This window comes from Trichophyton rubrum, assembly GCF_000151425.1.
Source record: "Trichophyton rubrum CBS 118892 genomic scaffold supercont2.2, whole genome shotgun sequence".
In the NCBI taxonomy this organism is placed as follows: domain Eukaryota; kingdom Fungi; phylum Ascomycota; class Eurotiomycetes; order Onygenales; family Arthrodermataceae; genus Trichophyton; species Trichophyton rubrum.
Window position 1 is genome coordinate 709,689 of NW_003456427.1, and position 18,259 is coordinate 727,947.

General features: G+C 47.8%; 6 protein-coding genes across 6 annotated transcripts; 2 read left to right on the forward strand and 4 right to left on the reverse strand.

The window, feature by feature from the left end:
* Nucleotides 1-242: 242 nt before the first annotated feature.
* On the reverse strand, nt 243-3,022 carry TERG_01812 (uncharacterized protein; the record flags this gene model as incomplete). Its single annotated transcript, XM_003237042.1, has 2 exons — nt 243-2,672; nt 2,741-3,022. 2 exons carry the CDS (start codon nt 3,020-3,022, stop codon nt 243-245), a joined length of 2,712 nt encoding a protein of 903 aa, XP_003237090.1.
* Nucleotides 3,023-3,323: 301 nt separating this feature from the next.
* On the forward strand, nt 3,324-4,783 carry TERG_01813 (uncharacterized protein; the record flags this gene model as incomplete). Its single annotated transcript, XM_003237043.1, has 5 exons — nt 3,324-3,366; nt 3,430-3,549; nt 3,611-3,671; nt 3,737-3,873; nt 3,933-4,783. 5 exons carry the CDS (start codon nt 3,324-3,326, stop codon nt 4,781-4,783), a joined length of 1,212 nt encoding a protein of 403 aa, XP_003237091.1.
* A 339-nt stretch (nt 4,784-5,122) lies between these two features.
* TERG_01814 (uncharacterized protein) lies at nt 5,123-7,732 on the reverse strand (the record flags this gene model as incomplete). The annotated part of the gene is made up of 1 exon (XM_003237044.1): nt 5,123-7,732. One exon carries the CDS (start codon nt 7,730-7,732, stop codon nt 5,123-5,125), a length of 2,610 nt encoding a protein of 869 aa, XP_003237092.1.
* Nucleotides 7,733-9,592: 1,860 nt separating this feature from the next.
* TERG_01815 (uncharacterized protein) lies at nt 9,593-10,513 on the forward strand (the record flags this gene model as incomplete). Its single annotated transcript, XM_003237045.2, has 1 exon — nt 9,593-10,513. The coding sequence occupies one exon, from the start codon at nt 9,593-9,595 to the stop codon at nt 10,511-10,513; it is 921 nt and encodes a 306-aa protein (XP_003237093.2).
* A 299-nt stretch (nt 10,514-10,812) lies between these two features.
* Nucleotides 10,813-11,705, reverse strand: TERG_01816 (uncharacterized protein; the record flags this gene model as incomplete). Its single annotated transcript, XM_003237046.1, has 3 exons — nt 10,813-11,163; nt 11,230-11,507; nt 11,591-11,705. The coding sequence occupies 3 exons, from the start codon at nt 11,703-11,705 to the stop codon at nt 10,813-10,815; spliced, it is 744 nt and encodes a 247-aa protein (XP_003237094.1).
* An 895-nt stretch (nt 11,706-12,600) lies between these two features.
* Nucleotides 12,601-15,528, reverse strand: TERG_01817 (uncharacterized protein; the record flags this gene model as incomplete). The annotated part of the gene is made up of 1 exon (XM_003237047.2): nt 12,601-15,528. The coding sequence occupies one exon, from the start codon at nt 15,526-15,528 to the stop codon at nt 12,601-12,603; it is 2,928 nt and encodes a 975-aa protein (XP_003237095.2).
* Nucleotides 15,529-18,259: the final 2,731 nt, after the last annotated feature.

Consider the following 18,259-nt stretch of genomic DNA (forward strand, 5'->3'; position numbering starts at 1 on the left):
CGCTCTCTCTTTTTTTTGTGTTTCATATCTTTCTTTTCGTTTCTTTTGCTTTTTTTTTTTTTCTTCAAGCGATACCCAGATATGCTTTTGAGTACATAGATGGATGATATATTGCATAGCGTATATAAGGTGTTGGCGTCGATAGACATTGAAGCGCACATGAGTTTACTTCTAATATATTTTTGAGTTCAGTTGCGACTATAGATAATGTAGAGTGTACAAGGTGTTCTAGCTCTATGCACTTATTTCCGTGACTGCTTTCTCGCCTTCTTCTCTTTCTCATATAACTTCGCCTCGCGCCCTTCTTCCCCTTGTATCTCTGCAACAAGGCGGCGATATTTCCTCTCATATTCGGCATCCCTCTCTTTCTTCTCACGCAAGCTCTCGCGAGCAATGAAGTTGGCATCTTTGCGCAATTCGCGCATAGCACCCTTCTTCTCGCGCTTATGTTCTGCCTTGAGCTTGCTGAGCTCTGCACGCTCGCGGTCAGGATCGTAATGTCGGTCAGGGTTGAAGGATTCCTCAAATTTGGGAATGCTGCATTTTATGGCGAGCGGTCGGTGGTTATGAAGTAGTAATGGCCTTCTGTCCTTTTTACGGGAGGCGAGAAGCGCTTTGATTGTCTTGAGGGATCGATGGAGGTGAGTTGATAAAGCAGAAGGGAGAGCAGTTTTGGGGCAGGATTCGATAACATGTTGTAGGACTGAGCTTGCGGGTTCAAAAATCTCAAAAGACGACAGCTTGGAGCCCCATAACTCAGTAGCTTTATCAAGAAGAGTAACCAGCATGTTAAGCAGAGAGAGCTTAAGGTTCTCGGCGTCGCTGCCATTCAGGCCTGTGGAGAAAATGTCCGAAAATTGGAGTTTCCGAAGGTCCTTAGAGGAAACTTTATCCAGTTGTAATCGCAACTGGACTTCAGGGAGTCGGACGGGGAAAAAGCCGGTGTTAGATTTGCTTTCCTTTGGTGCAAGGATGGTTAGGGAGTTGAGGATGAAATTCATGAACTCGGGCATATATCGTTTAGAGTATGTTTGATATTGAAGACAGAGACTGGCAATGTATGCCCCAATCGCGATATCATTCAAGGAATTTACCGGTCCTTGGCCTAGGTAACGGCCCATCGTAAGGATTGAGGGCGTTACAACGGCGTGGAAATGGTCCGAAGTAGGGAAAATCGTTGCAACTCCAGTAAGCAAAACAAGATCACCAGGTAGCAGCCCCAACGGTCTATTTTCCGAGATATCGCGGAGTTGGGCTCTGAATCTTGTTGCAACTTCCTCGGGATAGGTCTTGGCCATGGAATGAACATGTCGTAGCACACTCTCCACGATAGCAAATGATGGCCGCGTAGATTTATTTGCAAGGTATACTGCATGATCAACAAGGATTTTGGAAAAATTTCCAAGTTTTACCTTGTTATCAGGATGAAGACTAGCGTGGTGCAGTGCTCGTATCCTTTGGATAACGACAGGGGTATTTTCGACATCAACTCCCTTCAAGATCTGAATAAACTGATCATGAGATTCGGGGCATGGATAGGTGAATGCTAGCGAAGAGTCGTTCGGTGCCTTGGATGTGGTCCCGCCTAATGCGGATGGTTTGTCTTTAGGAAGTTCTAGATCACCGATGAACTCAGTATCATCGGCATCATCCTCCTCTTCTTCAGACTCGACCTCACTCTCTGTGATAGAGATATCGGCAACAGATTCGTTATCCACAAGGTCGTTGTCAATGATAAAATCATCTTCGTCCTCAACGCCGAACAAGCCATTTGACGTCTCGGGTTGAGCTAGCCCAAATGCTTTGGCGTCGTCTGGCTCGGAGTCATCTTGGGGTTCTTCTTCTTCGACAGCATTTTCGACAGGCTCCTCGTCGCTCTCCTCTTCTCCTCGCATGCGTCGCAACCGTTCGTTCTCCAGCTCTTGCAACCGCTTAGCCTCTTCCTCAATCTTCTCCTCCTCTGTTTTGGTTCGGTCTGAAGGTTTCGAACGCTTATCGAACGCCATTTGCTTTAGCCGCTGATCATACTCGCGATCTGCCACATCCCTATCCTTTCCGCCGAGTAGGGCTGCCCGATCGGGGTTCATCTGGGGAGGTTCTGGGACCTGTGCTGGTGCGGGCTTGGGTTCTGCCGTTTTTGTGCCTCTCATCATCGCGAACACATCCGGCAGGCCTTGATCCAGGATGGCTCGAAGTTCATTGTCATCTTCTTTGGACTTCTGGCGCTCATATTTGTACTGTTTCGATTTCGCAATAATTTCCTTCATGACTTCGTTTTTGCTCTTCTTCCTTTCTGGTTGTTCATCTTCGTCCTCGTCCTCATCAGCCATTCCTTCCATATCATCAACTTCCTCCAGTATGCGTTTTCTCTTTTTTCCCATTTCTGCATCACTCTCTTCCTCTAGGTCGCTAAGATCCTCGTTGAAGTCATCCTTTCCTGCGTCGACGTCAAAAAGAGATTGACCCATGTGGGTGAGTTGCATTTCCTCTTCTTCATCATCTTCAAGGTTAAAGAGTCCCTCCTTTTTAGATCGCTTTTGGCTCTCTCTGGCGTAACGCTCCGCTGCTCTTTGTTCTGGTGTCATAGAAGGGTCATTTTCGCCAAATCTCCGATCGAGGAGGCCACCGACCTTATTTCGGCTTTGAAGTTCCTTAAGAAGTGTTTGTTTTCTCTACAGTGTCTGGCAGTTAGCTTCTGAGGTAGCAAGATGAATATATAAACTAGCTACGAGTAGCTTACCCTTTCTTCTCCCAGCCCTCTTGTCACGCCGGGTCGATGCGCTGAGCCGGTCTCGGGCCTTGCAGTAGTGACCGCAAACTTCGACGGCCGCGCAGGAGCTCTGACTTCGAAAGGATTGAACTGTTCCCGTATCGCTTGAAGAGCAGCATTTCGTTTCACGCGATTTTCGGCCGCGGCGCCAGACTTCGAGTTTTTCTGTCTCTGTTTCTTGGACAGCTGAGGGCCAACAACACCTTTTTCTCGCAAGGACGCCTTTAACTGCTTTAGCTGCGACGGCGCCATGGTCAATTGCCCTCACAGCAACGTCCTTTTCCTAGCGGTCCAAAAAAAAAAAAAAGAAAATGCGGCGTTGATGTGCGTGTTGTAGTTAAAAATCGACGTATAAAAAAAAAGTTGAAGGTTGAAATTTTGATAATCGATAAGCTCCCGCCCTCACCGCCTTTGGGTTCTGCCGCGCTCTTCTTCAAACGTCAAAATCCACGACAAACAACAAAAGTCGCAGCGAGGACGCAGCAGACAGAAGGACGGCGGAGGAGCAAGCCATGGGGCTATCGTCTAGCCTGAAGATGAATATGCAGAAGTGATGGCGTCCACTGGTAACGACCGTATGCTATGGCTTTGTCTAGGTACAGTCCTTCCACCCCCGGTCTCTTGAGCATGATGAAGTTATACTAACTGGTTTCCGCCAGGGGTCACACTCTTCTTCGCTGCGCAACGCATCATCGCAGAGCTTTATCAAGTAAAGGACCTCACTGAAATAAGGAAGATTGAGAAGGAGGATCCAGTTATTGGACAGGCAACGGAAGACGGTATGCCACTCCGATTTTCAATGTAATACTTTCCTTCCCGGAGCTGACTTGTTTCTGCTAGCCTTGAGGTTAGAGACACTCCAGAGGCTCGCAGGAAGCTCTAGCTTTGATCTACGTGCCGCGTGAGTGCCAGGCCCGTCTGAAAAAACTTCCCCTACATATGTCTAATTTGGCTTTCTATCTTTAGAGCACTGAGAATTATATCAGAAAGGTCAACTAAGGGGACGACGAAAGAATTGCTTTTGGACGATCTTGCTGGGGATGACCAGGATCGCAGAGAGAAGGCTCTAAATGCACTGAATTTTCTTGTAACCAGCTCGGCGTGTATGTCATCGCCTTGACTAAGCTTTTTGATCTATGGACTGACGGTTATGACACTGTAGTGGGTCGTTCGAGTGTTTCTATGCGGCTGAAAGATGTAGCCACCTTCAGCGCACTTGTCGATTGCCTGTGCAACTTCCTCCACGAACATACCGAAAAGACTAATGATATACTATCTCCCATCTGCCCTCAGACTCGACCGCCTGGAGAGAACAAGGCCTTGAAAACTCTTAGCGTGATGCTTCCTGGAAATGTTATATATGCACTAGAAGCTGGTGTTGTCAGTCGGTGGCTGACATACTATCCCTTTCCTTGCGTCTTACGTGACAAATCCAAAAAGCGGAGCATTGTATTCATGATGAAAACATGGTGGGCGGACGATCCGGCGATGGGGTCTATAGTAAATACTTTATCCTCGGAACCAGAAGGGCTGAAACACCTGAGAAAGTTTGGATTGATGGGAAGTAGAATGGAAGAGCATACCACAAGCCTATTTGGCGATGAGATTCACGATGATGGAGATGGCCCCCTGATTTACAGGGAGGATCATGAGGCTTATGATACCACAGATTCCGGCTCAGATGCAGATAGTGACGTGTGGATGGTCGACGGTGAAGCGACAGCAGGCATTTCACCCTGGCTTAATAGCCGCCCACAGGAAACCTCCGCTGAAGAGCAAGCACTTCGCAGACGTCGCAGAGAAGCCATGGTTTTTAGTGAAGGTAGCCGGCCGTTGGTTGCAGACAATATATTCCACCCTGTTACGTCTCCCGACTCTGACTTGCCGGAAGAGGACTGGGAGCTGGGAGACGGCGACCCATCGTGGGATACAGAAAATTCCACTGAACCCGATATGCAAGAGCATCCCGAAGTAGAAGCTACTCGGAGTCAGTGGCTTTTATGGCCTTTTTGACATGGGACACCGTGGTTTCTGTTACATGTGGAAATTGCTACATCATGAAGCAGGGCTATTCTATTTATTGCTCTTGAATACAAAACCTACCAATAACTTGCATGATAACTTGTATTCTTATTAGTTGCCACACCCTATATGACATCCAGGTCTCCCAAAGAAAGGAACAATGGGTGTAGTAATAATAATCTGTTAAATTATATCGTACATAGCAATATCTTCTATATTACAGTCCACGCTGGGTAGATGCCCTATTTTATTTCCAGGAAGCCCCAAATAACGTCGTAACACATCCAATGGGCGCCTATAAAGTTACAAGTGAATGGAGAAAGTGAAAGATCATGAATCGTATGAAGGAGGTTCACCAAGGTAAAGGTCACTCACGCCCATATGCCGCGCTGCTGCTTGTATTCTCTCTTCAATTTCGGCGGAGTCTCTCGGCATACTTCGTAAAACCAGTCTTAACAGATCACACATCAGGTCTACCTCGAACTCCATGTGGAACTCTTGATCCATATCATCTAGGTATATTCCCTCTTTAGCGGCTTGCACTGTCTTCTGCTCCCGCAACTTGTTAAGAAGACTGCCGACATATTGAAGGTTTTCCTTCGCACGGGGGGTGGAAGAAATACGTCTGTGTCGTCGTTTCGGTAAAGTTGCTTCATCGCCAGTAGGAATCAACCTAACGACAAGGAATACTAAGATTCTGGCGGTATCGGCATCAGGGAAGAATCCAAATGTTTGTTTCATGGCACGGAGAGCAACGATTGTTCCTTCGGGGTCAAGAGAAAGACAGAAGCATCGAATAATATGATCATAGAGGTCCTTCGAGAATGCATCTTGGGTATTTTTCTGGAGTTGCGGTGGTAAGTTTGAATACCACTGATTCATTTCAGAGTATAAAGCGCGGGCATTGGGGAATTGTGCATTGAAACAAGAGCGTGTCCTGTCATACTGAATTTTCCCACAATCCCAGAGGCAAGCAAACGTTTCAAGATCAGGCCTGATGTTTGCCATGGTGCTCTTATATCCAGACCAAACGCCCAATATATTCTGCTTCCTTAACTCCCTATATAGAAGATGGTTGGCGAAGAACGTGTTTGGTCGAATTTGGGCTTTATCAAGGCACTCCACTAGATGATTTATCAGCGCATCCTTATCTCTCCGTGTATAATGCAACAAGAGAATGGAAAACGTCTCGATAGTAGCGTCAGGAAGAGTCCGTTGTTCATACTCCGGTGTAGCTCCCTCTGGTAAATAGCCGTTGACAGATGATTTCTCTGGCTGATTACCACAAATACGATCGACTCGTTTTCTGACCATAGCCCATCCAAGTTCCTCCGCTTTTTGTCTACTAGAGCCGCTTCCTTCACGAAGCCATGCTCCGATCAGGCCGTTGAGATGTTTAGCATCAGGTTTCACCCCTCGCTCATACATAAGCTCAACAACTTTAGCCGCTGCATCAAGCTCTTTCATTCCAATGAGCTTTTTGATCCAGCTGGCGTAGAAGAACTTGTTTTGAAATTTCCGGGGAAGAATTGTTAAAGATGCAAGCGATATCTTATTGACATCCGACTCGTTGATACTGTCGGATTGGAGCTTTCCAACAAGCCCTAATGATGCCTTGTAAAGAGCATCCGACTCAGTGGACGAGTTCTGGTCTGTAAGCATCATATCTTTAAAGACAGCCAAGGCCATATTGACTTTGCCAGAATTGAGGAATCCAACGCTTATTGCATCGTAGTCGGACATTGTAATTCCTGTTCCCAGGCTTGTCTTGAAGTGTAGGTATAATGTCCAGGCACGGACATCACTTTCAGGATCGCCACTCTGAGCCCAGCAATTTATAACTGGAATAAGAATCCGGGGGCTGTGGGACGGGTCCAGGGATATGCATAATAATGCAGCATCTTGAGCGCTTTTGGGGTTCATATTGGCCACAAACAAGCGAACTCCCATATTCCAATACTCCTTTTTCTCATAGGGCGTGTATTCGTTCAAGTCTGGTTCCCTTTCTCTCCAGAGCGCGAGGGCCTTTTCCTGCTGCCCGTCCATGAGAAGAGCATCCATATAATCAGCCCATTGCTCCGCCTCGAGAATTCGCCCACTGCTAAGTAAATCCTCGGCGAGAGTAATAAGGTGACTAAGAGGTATCTTTTCGGTTGTATTTGAGCTTGAACGCTGTGATTTCCAGAGCATGGATATCGACTCTTCTGGGGCGATATCAAGGAAGAATGGAAGAGCTTCTTTACACCGGCGATACGATTTCCAGGCGAATTGTTTCTCTGCAAGACTCGGAGTGCCTTTTAATGACTTCAAAGCCTTATTGAACCTTGTGACATAGACATGATGACTCTCTGGAACTTTCAATTCAACCTCATAGGATTCCCTTTGCTGCTCGACGGGCTCCGTGGTTTTGGTCGAGCCAGACAGTTCCTTGGTAGGATCCCATAACTCTTCCTCCTCCGCCTCTAGCCTCTCCAATTCTTTATTTATCGCTTGATCAAACTCTGCCGTCATGCGATTCTTGAGCAGTTCGTCCCTCCGATCTTCCTCTTCCCAATTGTGTTCGGCGGCATATTTTGTGATAGCTCCCAGTGCCCTTTTTCTATCCTCCTCAGACAAGCTCCTCATAAACTCGCCATCTAGAGCGAAAGGTCCCTCCTTAAGGGCATCTAATTCAGTTTCCAGCTTCTTTAGTTTCTCTCTCGCTTTGCGATGTTCTACTACATCCGGTGTATCTGGATCGACCTCAAAATATTCCTTGCTGTTGGTAATCGACTTTTCAAAGTTACGGACGGACACTTTTGGCTTTCCATCGCGCAAGTAGGATATTTGTGTACCGGAAAAGGGTCGAGGGAGGGTGAGAGACGACGGAGCGCGACGGGGGAGGCATGTTGTGAGCGCATGCGGATGCCACCGAGTTCCCTGGAGTGTCAGCCGGCGCATGAATGCAGCAGAAGGTATTCAGCTCATTGAGATTCTAGAGATGAAAGCGAATAGTGTAGGCTATTCAAATCTTGAGTCGAAGCTTGAGAGTCGAATTTTGAATGAATGAATGTGAAAGCTCAAGATCTTCAATTTGAAAATAGATCGAGCCTGTCCTGCCAATTGAGTCTTGGCACATGACCTGTTTATTTTCTGTTCTTGAGACGCGACAAAAGGCATGCAAGAGGAATAGATTCATCAACATCGGACATATTTAATGAAAAGACAGCTAGAGGCTGATATCGGCCGTCTTTAAATGGCTTGGATTTGATATTTCAACCATGCAACCCGGTGGCCATGAAGCTGCAGGTGGCCTTGCGGGCTTCGAGTACCAGGTTTGTCCTCTTTACATCAATTCAGATCTCATCTATCTGACCGTTGAATAGGGATCATATATTTATAAGCCAGCGAAGAAAAACAATGATACCAATGGGACCTCAAATAAAAGACGAAAGGTCAATTATGCCTCGAGCAGCCAAAGCTCAGGGAGCCGTATATCCCCGTTTGTGCCGCTCCTGAATGGATATGAAACCAAGGAGTCCGTCAAGTTACGATATGATCTTTTCCGGGACCTTTGGGCTCATAGAGAGCACACAATTCAGGTTTGTCCAGCGGGTAGTGATGGTTCATTGCAATTCTAACATGTTCATATAGTCGATCCTCCGCGAAGTGGATTCAGAAGTGCTAAAGAATATAGCAGCTTTCATCGAGGAGTCTTCGACAGTAATGTATGAATCACATTGATGCAAACAGTCTGCATTTTATAGTAGTGCTAACTATGCAGCAGCTACAATGGACGTATTCCCACCGGAATCATATCAGTGGGATCAAACATATCATCTACGGGTGGGCTTTTAGAACGGCTACGAAAGGAGCTACGGAGTTCAGGCAATGCATGTTTAGTCACTCTTGACTCCGGGGACACATCAAACATCAAGAATGCCTTGAAAACGATCATCAAACTTGCCATCACAAGTATGGAGAATATCGATAGCTACCGCGACTATTTAACGTCGAAAACGGTAATATCTTCTCTATCTCTACCCAATGATATCATTGACTAAACTATATATAGGGATTGAAACTATTACCATGTGATCTGGACTTGATGCTGGCCTGTGTCAGGAGAAATGGCGTGAAGAAGGTTGTCATTGCTTTTAAGGACAGTGAAGCGTTTGATAGTAGCGTCCTGTCTGACTTGATCACGCTATTATCGTAAGGTACCCTGACTGTCCATCTATGAACATAATTCTGACCGACTAAAGATCATGGTTGGACCGTATACCCTTTGTTTTCCTCTTTGGAATAGCGACATCAGTCACATACCTCGAGTCTAGACTGCCACGTTCCACAGTAAAACTGCTAGAAGGTCGCCTTTTTGATTTTCAAGATTTCGGGGATTCAGTGGATCGTATCTTCACGGCCCTGTTTGCCCACAATAACGAAGGCCCATGGATCGGACACAGTGTGAGCCATACTTTGATGGACAAGTCGGGAGATTGCTTTCAAAGCCCCGAAAGATTTGGTAACATTATTAAGGTACGTGCGTGTAGCATCACATAAAAACTTTTTACAACTTGCTAATATGAATGAAAGTACGCCCATATGGCCCATTTTTTCGCAAATCCACTTTCAGTGCTACTCGCAGGTGAAATACAGGGGGGAAAGCTCCAGCCTGAACTATGTGAAGCAATTCGGAATACGCCTTCGTTTCGGAAGTAAGAAAGCCCTCGAAGTTAGTTTTAATTTGAGAATACTTACTCCTTTCTTAGGCATGTGCAACATCTTTTAGATATCAAGGACAGTGAATCTGCGAAAGAGATGATGAAAGACGACACTATCCTTGCCAAGCAAGCCTACCTAGGCATTTCTGTTTCCCGGCAAAAAATGAGAGATATCTTTACCTGCGTAGAATGGCTGGTAGCGTTCATTCGCAACATGAAGTCTCAAAAATCAGCGAACCATTCTGAGTGCGTCATTCTTGCACTTGGCGGAGAGCTGCTTGAATCCAAAATTTTGGTTGAGACGCTTGAAGCTGCTAGGAAATTAAACTCAGAGGAGCTTGACACTGCATTTGGGCTAATATCGAACCTGTCAACTGAATCTGCCGCCATACTTGACGAAATCCGAGAATTGATACGCACAAAGAAATCTAAAGGCGTACTACGTTCTCAACATGACGCACAGCTAACGAGGCATAATACTACTATTGTCGGCCAAAGAGTGAAGCTGACGAAAGGGAAAGCGAAGCTTTCAAATGAGGAATTGAAATACAGTGAATTGGTGGACCGACTGTGTGACTCTATACAGAATTACCTTGCCGAGAAACTGATCAATCCCAAGGATCTTTTCCTGCATGAGTGCTTGATATTCGATTTTAAGTCTCCCGTTCGAAATACATTTACTCCTAAGTGTCGGCACACAGTTGAACGAGCACTGTCTCACCCGTTTGACTATCTGGACTCGAAGGAAGGTGGGGAGATAGAAACCCTGTCGGCAGGCCAGCCACCAATATCTATTCTCTATCAGCTCTACCTTGAATCCGGCGCTGTGGTCAACGTTTATGACTTATGGAGAGCATTCTATGCAATTCTTGGCGGAGAGGACGCGGATAGGTGTGACGAGCGCGTGGCATTCTCAATATTTTACCAGTCCCTGGCAGAACTGAAGATGATGGGAATGGCAAGAATAAGCAGGAAGAAGACGGACCATCTGGCAAAGTCTGCTTGGACAGGCTTGTAATATCAGTTGAGGCGATGATATCCTTGGAGCTAACCTTCTCGCCAGCAGGCAACTGACATGTGTATTAATCGATCTTTTTTTTTTTTTTTTCTTTTGCTAATAAAATATATAAACCTTAAAGGGTTTTCATAGTGTTTATTGTTCGTTCGAGAATAGTTATAATTCGTAATGATGTACAGGAGTTAACTTTCAGAGATCTTTTCTACCAGAATTAACAAAGGCATAAGGGTAGTTAAATACGAAGACATAGGGGGAATATAGTCTAAAGAAACGGGAGAAGAACGAAAGACACAAAACGCTTATTTCTTTCCCTTCTTTTTTTTCTTCCCCCCTCCGCTCACAGAGCCAGCTGCGGAGCCGGTAGAGCTAGCCACATCCACAAGGACGGTATCCTCGTCACTACCAGGCTGTGTATTATCACCCGTAGATCCACCCTTGGTTTTGGAGCTTTCTGTTGTGCCACTCTTCTCTTGTTCGAGTTCTTTCATGAACCCTTCTTGTATGCTGGCCCGTTTGCGATCCCACCATTCCTTTTCTTCTGTGACGGTGGCTTGGAGAGCCTTGATATCGGTTCGTGCCATATTATTCAAGAACATCTCATTTGCAGACTGGAAAATAACTTGGCCCCATCCGGGGGTGTAGGCGTTGGCCTAATCGTTGAAATGTGTTAGCATTTGCTAGGTTCGTTTAAGAGAATAAACATATTCAATACATACCTCTGATGCCACGTCTCTGAATTCCTCCTCCATTTCTTTCTCTGCTCTTGTAAATTGTTGCCACAGGTCATCACCCACGTTACCCTTCTGTAGCAAAGATCCCAATGCGGCTTTCTTGGTTCTAAGCTCAAGAAGCCGCTTGATGTCTTCTGCTGCCCTGTGTAGCAGTGCAGCCTTCAATATGGTCTCGGGTGCCTTCTTCTCCATGTGGAGAATTGAGAAGTATATATCACGCTGGAGGTGTGCTGGAAACCATGGCTTTAGGGAACTAGCTTTTTCTGCAAGCAATCGGGTCAACTATTAGTATATCTTTCGCAAGGAAGGTGGAAAACTGCAGGCAGGTTCTGGGGGTTCAACGTACGAGACTTGCGTTTGCGATAGAGGGAGGAAAATGTCGCTAGGGAGCCGACCAGGACGGCGAGATAGGCCAAGGGAATCGTTAGACTGAGCCAGTCTATCTTAAGGAAGTCCAACATCTTGAATTATGTTATATATGGAGTAGATATCGACAGAGTAGACGGTCTTCTTTTTCAGGTCGTGTGTCCTCACGGCGCAAAGCTCGCTGCCCGATGAAGCTGTGAAGGGGGAGTGATCACACCGCCGCGGCGGTCAAATCAGCGTGTAGAGCAAAACGCAGTCCAAGTATCTCCTGGTAAGCAAATGATCGACCTCGAATGCCGGTGTGTGGTGGTGTTTTGTTCTTCTCCAAGCTGCGATGGTCGTGGATGGGTTTTTGCTGCGGGAAAGCTGGAGATGCCACCTAGACCAAAGAAGGCCGCTGCGGCGTCACATGTTTCGATTACTCAACCTCCACACCAAAGTCAGTTAACTATACAAAGCCTCAACAGCTAACGGTGAAAGTTTGGTAGAGGCGAAATACTGGACTAGAGGTACAATAAAAGAGTTTTGGATTGTGTACATGCTTTCTGTGCCCAACGGGGTTTTCTATTATTCCATCCTCGAGGAACATACCACCACGATAGCAAATCAGATTCCCTCCCCCAAGAATGATTGAAAATGTCAAAGACACAAGTAGAATAACGTATATGACACATTAAACAGAAGAAATGGGAAGGGTGAGAAAGATGGGAGTTGAGGGTAGACTCCAACACCAACAAACTCGCTGTACAGTGGAAAAACGAAGATAATCCCATGAACAAGAAACATTTGCATAGCAAGGTGAGAGACGAAGCAGGAGCAGAATAGGAAGTAATACAGGAGAAGAATCAGGGGTTAGGTCTTGTAAATATTTCTGCAGTTACAGCCACACGTGGGTTACATGGCTCTAAAGAAAAAAGGAATCAATATACAAAGAGGGATGCATCATGGCCTGGACTATCCCCTTCGTTGGAGTATATATCGTTATCATGTTCATTGGCGGCCCAGTTTCTGAGTTGTGTCGACGTAGTTCTGGCTTGATTTTATATCATCAAGTGTTTCGAGAAAGGTTGACCTCAAGATCATGGCAACTTCTTGCCTATTCCACTCGTTGCGGTTGACCCATAGGCAGTCCATAAGCTCAGTGTTGATCTGTTCCAGTTGCTCAACTGAGAATCCTCCGGTCTTAGTACTAAGTTCATCATGAAGCTCTCTATTGAGGTCTTCATCCACAATTAAGTTTGGCAGCGGTGGCTCAGGTTGCTTTGGCTCACTGTTGATGAGGTTCGAGATACGGGTGGTTTCACCATTGCGCGAAGGAGGGGTGACAGGATTTCCATGTGTGTTTCCCCCTGAAGAACGGCTAGATGCGGCGTCAAAGAGAGGTGGAGGGCCAACAGGATGTGGTTGAGATGCCTGGGAATGGCGAGGTTGTGACTGGCTACCATTTGCGTTGCTTGTGGACTGTGAATGAATGAATTCGGCTACACCACGGAGAGGCGTCATTTGAGAGGAAATCCAGGAGCTATCCCCTTGCTGAGTCTCAGGGAGGTGCTCATCACCTGAAGCACGATCGGGATATAGCGTGAGGTCTGGCGCATCATGCATGGCCGACCCAATCAAGGAAGCATGGGGATTGGTATGCATGATATCAGTGGGACCAGAATTCTTTTTGTCAGAGGTTGTTTGGGTTGTCGAGGCATCGTTAACATAGTCACCGGGTTGTGATCCAGGGGCCATCGGTGTGATATTGCCCTTTTGTGACAACGTAGACAGACCGGACTGGTGCCTCATAAACTGCGAAGGCGCAGTATATGAGTGTAGTGGTCTCGGCTGTGCAGATGGACCAAAAGAGCTGTTCTGAGTGTTGTTCTGGTGTGCGCCGGAGGTGTGATCCGAATTAGACATCTCAACATCACCATCACCTTCTGGCTTATGCAGAGGACCGTTGCTGGTTGGAGGTCGGACGCCGTCAACACCACCATGAAGATGGAAACCTGGAGTATGCCCATTTGTCAAGGATGGATGTCCAGGGCCAGATTTGCTACCAGGTGCCGGGCATGGACTGTTGAATAACTCGCCTAGTACCACGGGGCCGGCCGATGATACATTGGACAGTTCAATGCTTCCATGCGCTATGTTCATCTGTGGTGGTGGGCCAGCTGGAGGCTTCATTGTGCCATCGGCATCGGCTACTGGCTGCTTTATCTTCTCCAGCGCAGCTTTTTCACGTTCTAGCTCTCGCGTGTATACCACCTCACACTCGGCCACCAGGGCTGGATCAGTATTGTCAATTGCGCCGATGTCAACTTCAACATTTGCCAACAGTTCATTCGCTTTCAACTGTCTATCGGGGTCGCCAAGCTGTTTTGCATCCTTAGCCAATCGTTTGATGTCAGCTAAAAAGTCCTTTGGACGCTTGTAATATCCGTTGGATAATCGCTTCTCGATGGTGACGATATCCAAGTTGTAGTAGAATTTGCCTGATGCAACTTCCCGCAGACCAGGGACGCCAGCTTTGTCTGTGTCCTTCTCGTAAGGCCTAAACGTGCTCCGTTGCTGTGGAGGTAGGTCGGACGTGACAACATTCGGATCATCGTCATCATAAAGATATCGTATTTGGGACTCATCGACAACACCCGTTCTGAATCGCTTATATTTCCGGATCTGGTCCATAATAGGCTGTATCCGAATCTTCATGAGATTAAGTGTCTGTCGGTCTTTTCGTTTTTGTGCCTTAAGTTCCTCTTTTGTAGGAGCTGGTGGTGGCTTCGGAGGAGCTGGAGGAGCAAGCTCAAGCTGCTCAATCACTCGCTTTTTCCGGTTATCTGGTTCAGGAAAATCGGCTGGAGGTGTGCGTATGAAGTCTATAATGGGCTGGAAGAATTCCCGGCGTTGAGACAGCTCTGGATAACTAAGGAAATATTGGTTTTTCTTAGAGAACCCAAATAAGTTGCGTACGATATCGGAGTTTGCCTCATAATCAGCTTCCCCTTCCAGGATACCCAGTAATAACACAGGGTCTGTCGGGGGAATTGAACGCAGCAAGCCCATGAAGGTTGATATCACAGCGTTTCCAAGTGTCTCATACCATGACCGGATGCTTGGAATGCAAATAACACTGGGTTTGTTACGCTTGACTTCGGCGAAGAGTTGTACCACAACAGCCTCGGGCGACCTGGTCGAATCACTCAATAGAGTCGGAAGGTCAAAGGACTGCACATGTATGCCCTCGAAGTGGTTCAGTAGCGCAGATGTAATGTACTGTTGTCCCATTCCGTACTCTCCCCGGATAAGCAGTCTGGGTCTGAAAACCCGCGATCGATCGAACTCTTCTTGTAACTTCTCGCGTTTGAATCCAACGTCGTCATTAGGTTGTTCAAACTGTGCTTCTTCCAGGGCAGTAAGTGCTTTCCTCCTGGGGACAAGCTTGGCGATGCGTTCTTGGATTTCACGCAGGGGTTCTCGTAGCAGTGGCTCAATCGTACTGTGAAGAGGAGATGCGCCAGAGGACGCAGATCTCTCGGAAGATGGGACGATCTTGTTGAGTGAGATCATGAAATCCTTGAAAGACACTTTGATCTTTTTAGGATCAATCAATAATTTGTCCTTTGATTGGTATATCTGAGGATAAACTCGTTGTACGGCATTCAGAGCAGCCTCTGTGCACAATGCTCGTAAATCGGCACCACCATATCCCTTGGTTGAAGCAGCTAACTTGTCTTTGAATTCGTCTGAAAGCGCAGGCTCCCAGCCTCTGGTGTTGATATCAATAATAGCTCGACGGGCTTCAACATTAGGAAGCGGGAAGTAGAATTCTCTGTCAAATCTGCCTGGACGGCGGAGAGCAGGATCGACAGAGTCGGGTCGATTAGTGGCGCCAATAACAATAACCTGACCTCGACCATCCATGCCATCCATCAAAGCAAGGAGGGTAGACACAATAGAAGAATGGATTTGTTCTTGCTTGCTGGATCGGACAGGAGCGAGACCTGAGTAATATATAATGTTAGCACAGATGCACTTAGTAGTCGTTATGGATGGAGTATACTAGCTTACCATCAATTTCATCAAAAAAGATGATACTCGGCTGTGTTCTTCTGGCCTCTTCGAACAGCAATCTGAGCTGCTTCTCCGCTTCACCAACCCATTTGCTCAGGGCGTCCGCTCCTTTTCTCATGTAGAATGTCACCTTTCGCCCGTCAGTGCTGACACTAGTAGCCAATGCACGCGCTAGAAGCGTTTTACCGGTTCCTGGGGGTCCATGGAACAAAACTCCTCGAGGTGGAATGATGTTTAGACTCTGGAAGACTTCTGGATAAAGTAAGGGTAGAGACACCATCTCCTTCAGCTGATCAATATGACCCTGTAAACCACCCACGCTGTCAAAATTGACATTCGGGTTGACTCCTAGAGGGTCTGCATCGGCCAGGGCTTGCTTGTCTTTGATTTTTCCATAGTTAGCAGGCACTCCGGGGGCGCCTTGGGCTGGGTCAGGGTGCAGCTGGCCTGCCATGCCTAGGCCGAGACTGGGAGCAAGGGAGGCCGCGGTCATTCCGCCAGGAGCGCCACCGGGGCCCTTGGAACGAGCAGCAAGTTCGTCATCTGAGCTATCACTGTCTACACCTCCATTGGCGCCCATGCCTGCAGGCCCCCCAAGTAGAGGTGTTGGCCCAGCGCCGCCGAATGGTCCATAAGTAGAGAAAAGGGTTCGTTGCCATGTGCTTCCACCAGCACGTCCACCACGGCGTGATGGAGATCCAGCTGGTTCGACTTCACTTTCTTCCAAGGGGAGAAGAAGCTCTGGACGGATGAGCCGGTAGTCGACAGACTTTCTAGTTCGTCGTGGTTTGTCCTCGTACACAATATCGGGTTTCTTCCGCCGAGGCCGTGTTGATTTCAACTCTGCCAGTTCCTCTTCGATTTCACGGGCTTCAGACTCGGCACGGGAATGAGAATAGCGCTGCCGGTTACTACGGCGGGTACGAGGCTCGTTGCCGCTGTCATCATTTTGCGGAGAAGCCAAGGACGCAGCTGAGTCGGAAAGTTCCTCTTCTTCATGACTTTCTTCGTTTGGCTCAAAGTCGCTGCCATCATCTCCTGGTGGCTGGGATCTCTTTCCAGCGGTTCGTCTAGTGGATCGGCGAACTGGCTGGCTTCCCTCCTTTTCAGCTTGTGCCTCTTCCTCCGCTGCTGGCTCCTGTTGTATTCTGTTTCGTCGAGATCTCGTTCGTGATACCGGTCCTTCATCGTCCTCGTCGTCTTCCTCGTCCTGCTCGACGCGATCATGTTGAGACTCAGGAACAATCCCGTCCTCGCCCATTTCAACGTCTGCCTCACCTCCGTCTGCATCTTCGTCTGCATCTTCGTCCGCAGGCGGGTGGGCGCTGTCAGAAGCTGCAACAGCCGGTGCATCCTCATCGAAACCTCCTTGAGGATCACTTTCCATTATCTCGACCTGAGATGCACCAGCGCGATCCAGGTGGGAATTGTCCTCCTCATCCTTGGGTATTTTTGATTCATCGTCTTCTTCCTCAACGTGAGATAGCTGTTGTCCCTGACGTGTGGGAAGAGATTTAACAGGCTCTGGGCTGCGGGTGCCCTGGCGGATGGTTTCGACATGGCGACCTGAGCCAGAGAGAGCCACGATATCTTCCCTGTCGTCGTGTGCAAGGCGACTGCTTCGCCGAGTAGACTGTCGAGTGCCTACGCTTATTGGATCTTGACGTTGGACACTCGCACTACGACCGCGGGAGCGTGTTGCGCGGCCAGAGGGAGCGGGTTCTGCAGCAGTGGACTGTGTTGGTAATGGGAACTTGACAATTAACTTGCGCTTCTTCCCCTTCTTCGCCTGCAGATCCTCCTCTGCGTCTTTCTCCTCTTCCTTGTCCTCCAGGAGCTCATCAATTTCATCTTCATCAGGAGATGACTCTGCGTAGGATACTTTCTTCGTAGCGACCCGTCTTCTCACGGAGCCACGCGCATTTCTCTCTGCGTTTGGGTCTTCGATCTCATCCTCAAAGTCATCTGACAGGTCGTCCTCTTCCTCCGAAATCTCTGTATCCTCATCTATATCGTCATCCGAATCTCGCTTGCGCTTTCTAGACGCTTGCTTCTTTGACTTGCTCTTCGATTTTTTGGTTGGCCTGCGCGATCGCTGTTCCCTGTCGTCGTAGTCATCGTCTTCTGGGTCAGATCGGTTGACGAGCTCCTCCAGGGTAGGTTCGTATTTTCGAGGCATCTTGTGGCAGGACAGAGCTCTCGGTAGCTTTTGCAGGAGGTAACTGGAGTAGTATTCTTTGATTTGACTCGAGGGCAGTGTGAATCAAAACCGGGGACCCAGTCACCACGGCGGTTTTCGGTGGATACAAGGGGCAAGAGAGGGCAAAATTCTCGGATGAATGACTTGCGTTTCCGGTATTACCAGCGCCAGCGGGCCTTTAATCTGGTGTCTGAGTGTGAATCGCTCTCGCGCAGAGGATGGAGACGAGGAAGGGCCAGCAGTAGGCTGAAACTGGGCGCAAGGGGGAACGGCCACCCAGCGAAGGACCTCAGCCGGCTCCCAGTCAGCAACAAATACCGGCCAGCAGCAGCCCGTAGAACCTGTGCTCAGTCTCTCTGGCGTCCGCTGTCTGTCTTGCTGTCCGTGTCT